At 54.2% G+C, this 5,000-nt stretch overlaps 1 protein-coding gene across 1 annotated transcript in view; it reads left to right on the top strand.

Annotated features, from left to right (window-relative positions):
* LOC143275634 (octanoyl-[acyl-carrier-protein]:protein N-octanoyltransferase LIPT2, mitochondrial-like) overlaps positions 1–5,000 on the top strand; it is a 21,624-nt gene that overhangs the window by 14,797 nt on the left and 1,827 nt on the right. Inside the window, exon 4 of the mRNA XM_076579883.1 lies at positions 4,832–5,000. This exon is cut by the window's right edge and continues 1,827 nt beyond it. Coding sequence (XP_076435998.1) covers positions 4,832–5,000 — 169 coding nt within the window. The remainder of the gene's footprint in view (positions 1–4,831) is intronic.

Below are 5,000 nucleotides of genomic sequence, written 5' to 3'. Positions count from 1 at the left end.
TTGTCAGTGTGTTGTTGTCAGTGTGTTGTTGTCAGTGTGTTGTTGTCAGTGTGTTGTCAGTGTGTTGTCAGTGTGTTGTCAGTGTGTTGTCAGTGTGTTGTCAGTGTGTTGTTGCTGCCACTGCTTGTTGCTGTTGTGTTGCTCTTCTGCTTCTTCTTCTTCGGCTACAACTACAACTACTACTACTACTACTACTACTACTACTACTCGTTTGGGTGAGACGATAAACCGAGGTCCCGTGTGCAGCATGCACTTTGCGCACGTAAAAGAACCCACGGCAACAAAAGGGTTGTTCCTGGCAAAATTCTTTAGAAAAATCTACTGCAGTATGATAAACAAAACTGCACACAGGCAAAAAAAAAAAAAAAAAAAAAGGGGTGGCGCTGCAGTGTAGCGACGCGCTCTCAATGGAGAGATCAGCCCGAATATCACACAGAGAAATCTGTTGTGATAAAAAGAAATACAAATACAAATACTGCTAGAACTGTTACTGCTCTGTTGTAGCGTATCTTCTTTTCCCTCTACCTCTTCAGCAGGAAGGTGTCAGTTCATTGTCCCCCTCCTCCTCTTCAGCAGGAAGGTGTCAGTTCATTGTCCCCCTCCTCCTCTTCAGCAGGAAGGTGTCAGTTCATTGTCCCCCTCCTCCTCTTCAGCAGGAAGGTGTCAGTTCATTGTCCCCCTCCTCCTCTTCAGCAGGAAGGTGTCAGTTCATTGTCCCCCTCCTCCTCTTCAGCAGGAAGGTGTCAGTTCATTGTCCCCCTCCTCCTCTTCAGCAGGAAGGTGTCAGTTCATTGTCCCCCTCCTCCTCTTCAGCAGGAAGGTGTCAGTTCATTGTCCCCCTCCTCCTCTTCAGCAGGAAGGTGTCAGTTCATTGTCCCCCTCCTCCTCTTCAGCAGGAAGGTGTCAGTTCATTGTCCCCCTCCTCCTCTTCAGCAGGAAGGTGTCAGTTCATTGTCCCCCCTCCTCCTCTTCAGCAGGAAGGTGTCAGTTCATTGTCCACCCTCCTCCTCTTCAGCAGGAAGGTGTCAGTTCATTGTCCCCCTCCTCCTCTTCAGCAGGAAGGTGTCAGAACAGTTCATTGTCCCCCTCCTCCTCTTCAGCAGGAAGGTGTCAGAACAGGTCATTGTCCCCCTCCTCCTCTTCAGCAGGAAGGTGTCAGAACAGGTCATTGTCCCCCTCCTCCTCTTCAGCAGGAAGGTGTCAGAACAGGTCATTGTCCCCCCTCCTCCTCTTCAGCAGGAAGGTGTCAGAACAGTTCATTGTCCCCCTCCTCCTCTTCAGCAGGAAGGTGTCAGAACAGGTCATTGTCCCCCTCCTCCTCTTCAGCAGGAAGGTGTCAGTTCATTGTCCCCCTCCTCCTCTTCAGCAGGAAGGTGTCAGTTCATTGTCGCCCTCCTCCTCTTCAACAGGAAGGTGTCAGTTCATTGTCCCCCTCCTCCTCTTCAGCAGGAAGGTGTCAGAACAGGTCATTGTCCCCCCTCCTCCTCTTCAGCAGGAAGGTGTCAGAACAGTTCATTGTCCCCCCTCCTCCTCTTCAGCAGGAAGGTGTCAGAACAGGTCATTGTCCCCCCTCCTCCTCTTCAGCAGGAAGGTGTCAGTTCATTGTCCCCCTCCTCCTCTTCAGCAGGAAGGTGTCAGTTCATTGTCGCCCTCCTCCTCTTCAACAGGAAGGTGTCAGTTCATTGTCCCCCTCCTCCTCTTCAGCAGGAAGGTGTCAGAACAGTTCATTGTCCCCCCTCCTCCTCTTCAGCAGGAAGGTGTCAGAACAGGTCATTGTCCCCCTCCTCCTCTTCAGCAGGAAGGTGTCAGAACAGGTCATTGTCCCCCTCCTCCTCTTCAGCAGGAAGGTGTCAGTTCATTGTCCCCCCTCCTCCTCTTCAGCAGGAAGGTGTCAGTTCATTGTCCCCCTCCTCCTCTTCAGCAGGAAGGTGTCAGTTCATTGTCCCCCTCCTCCTCTTCAGCAGGAAGGTGTCAGTTCATTGTCCCCCCCTCCTCTTCAGCAGGAAGGTGTCAGTTCATTGTCCCCCTCCTCCTCTTCAGCAGGAAGGTGTCAGTTCATTGTCCCCCCCTCCTCTTCAGCAGGAAGGTGTCAGTTCATTGTCCCCCCTCCTCCTCTTCAGCAGGAAGGTGTCAGTTCATTGTCCCCCTCCTCCTCTTCAGCAGGAAGGTGTCAGTTCATTGTCCCCCTCCTCCTCTTCAGCAGGAAGGTGTCAGTTCATTGTCCCCCCCTCCTCTTCAGCAGGAAGGTGTCAGAACAGGTCATTGTCCCCCCTCCTCCTCTTCAGCAGGAAGGTGTCAGAACAGGTCATTGTCCCCCCTCCTCCTCTTCAGCAGGAAGGTGTCAGAACAGGTCATTGTCCCCCCTCCTCCTCTTCAGCAGGAAGGTGTCAGAACAGGTCATTGTCCCCCTCCTCCTCTTCAGCAGGAAGGTGTCAGAACAGGTCATTGTCCCCCCTCCTCCTCTTCAGCAGGAAGGTGTCAGAACAGGTCATTGTCCCCCCTCCTCCTCTTCAGCAGGAAGGTGTCAGAACAGGTCATTGTCCCCCTCCTCCTCTTCAGCAGGAAGGTGTCAGTTCATTGTCCCCCTCCTCCTCTTCAGCAGGAAGGTGTCAGTTCATTGTCCCCCTCCTCCTCTTCAGCAGGAAGGTGTCAGAACAGGTCATTGTCCCCCCTCCTCCTCTTCAGCAGGAAGGTGTCAGTTCATTGTCCCCCTCCTCCTCTTCAACAGGAAGGTGTCAGTTCATTGTCCCCCTCCTCCTCTTCAGCAGGAAGGTGTCAGAACAGGTCATTGTCCCCCTCCTCCTCTTCAGCAGGAAGGTGTCAGAACAGGTCATTGTCCCCCCTCCTCCTCTTCAGCAGGAAGGTGTCAGAACAGGTCATTGTCCCCCCTCCTCCTCTTCAGCAGGAAGGTGTCAGAACAGGTCATTGTCCCCCCTCCTCCTCTTCAGCAGGAAGGTGTCAGAACAGGTCATTGTCCCCCTCCTCCTCTTCAGCAGGAAGGTGTCAGAACAGGTCATTGTCCCCCCTCCTCCTCTTCAGCAGGAAGGTGTCAGAACAGTTCATTGTCCCCCCTCCTCCTCTTCAGCAGGAAGGTGTCAGAACAGGTCATTGTCCCCCCTCCTCCTCTTCAGCAGGAAGGTGTCAGAACAGGTCATTGTCCCCCCTCCTCCTCTTCAGCAGGAAGGTGTCAGAACAGGTCATTGTCCCCCTCCTCCTCTTCAGCAGGAAGGTGTCAGAACAGGTCATTGTCCCCCCTCCTCCTCTTCAGCAGGAAGGTGTCAGAACAGGTCATTGTCCCCCCTCCTCCTCTTCAGCAGGAAGGTGTCAGTTCATTGTCCCCCTCCTCCTCTTCAGCAGGAAGGTGTCAGTTCATTGTCCCCCTCCTCCTCTTCAGCAGGAAGGTGTCAGAACAGGTCATTGTCCCCCCTCCTCCTCTTCAGCAGGAAGGTGTCAGTTCATTGTCCCCCTCCTCCTCTTCAACAGGAAGGTGTCAGTTCATTGTCCCCCTCCTCCTCTTCAGCAGGAAGGTGTCAGAACAGGTCATTGTCCCCCCTCCTCCTCTTCAGCAGGAAGGTGTCAGAACAGTTCATTGTCCCCCCTCCTCCTCTTCAGCAGGAAGGTGTCAGAACAGGTCATTGTCCCCCCTCCTCCTCTTCAGCAGGAAGGTGTCAGAACAGTTCATTGTCCCCCCTCCTCCTCTTCAGCAGGAAGGTGTCAGAACAGGTCATTGTCCCCCCTCCTCCTCTTCAGCAGGAAGGTGTCAGAACAGGTAATTGTCCCCCCTCCTCCTCTTCAGCAGGAAGGTGTCAGAACAGGTCATTGTCCCCCTCCTCCTCTTCAACAGGAAGGTGTCAGTTCATTGTCCCCCTCCTCCTCTTCAGCAGGAAGGTGTCAGTTCATTGTCCCCCCCCTCCTCTTCAGCAGGAAGGTGTCAGAACAGGTCATTGTCCCCCCTCCTCCTCTTCAGCAGGAAGGTGTCAGAACAGGTCATTGTCCCCCTCCTCCTCTTCAGCAGGAAGGTGTCAGAACAGGTCATTGTCCCCCCTCCTCCTCTTCAGCAGGAAGGTGTCAGTTCATTGTCCCCCTCCTCCTCTTCAGCAGGAAGGTGTCAGAACAGGTCATTGTCCCCCTCCTCCTCTTCAGCAGGAAGGTGTCAGTTCATTGTCCCCCTCCTCCTCTTCAGCAGGAAGGTGTCAGAACAGTTCATTGTCCCCCTCCTCCTCTTCAGCAGGAAGGTGTCAGAACAGGTCATTGTCCCCCCTCCTCCTCTTCAGCAGGAAGGTGTCAGTTCATTGTCCCCCTCCTCCTCTTCAGCAGGAAGGTGTCAGTTCATTGTCCCCCTCCTCCTCTTCAGCAGGAAGGTGTCAGTTCATTGTCCCCCTCCTCCTCTTCAGCAGGAAGGTGTCAGAACAGGTCATTGTCCCCCTCCTCCTCTTCAGCAGGAAGGTGTCAGAACAGGTCATTATCCCCCCTCCTCCTCTTCAGCAGGAAGGTGTCAGTTCATTGTCCCCCTCCTGCTCTTCAGCAGGAAGGTGTCAGAACAGGTCATTGTCCCCCCTCCTCCTCTTCAGCAGGAAGGTGTCAGTTCATTGTCCCCCTCCTCCTCTTCAGCAGGAAGGTGTCAGTTCATTGTCCCCCTCCTCCTCTTCAGCAGGAAGGTGTCAGAACAGGTCAGTGTCCCCCCTCCTCCTCTTCAGCAGGAAGGTGTCAGTTCATTGTCCCCCTCCTCCTCTTCAGCAGGAAGGTGTCAGAACAGTTCATTGTCCCCCCTCCTCCTCTTCAGCAGGAAGGTGTCAGAACAGGTCATTGTCCCCCTCCTCCATTGTCCCAGGTACACACCATGCCCACCAAGACCTCAACACCACTGCCCATGGCATCTCCCTCAACTGTGACGTGGACCTCAGCTGGTTCCGGCACCTCCGCTCCAGCCAGGGGAAGGAACAGCACGTCACCAGCCTGACCCAGGAGCTTCACACCCCCACCCCTGTAAGAAAGGTCCT

This window comes from Babylonia areolata, chromosome 30 (assembly GCF_041734735.1).
Source record: "Babylonia areolata isolate BAREFJ2019XMU chromosome 30, ASM4173473v1, whole genome shotgun sequence".
NCBI classification, from domain to species: domain Eukaryota; kingdom Metazoa; phylum Mollusca; class Gastropoda; order Neogastropoda; family Buccinidae; genus Babylonia; species Babylonia areolata.
Note: the sequence above shows the minus strand (reverse complement) of the source record. Positions and strands in the feature narration are given on the sequence as shown.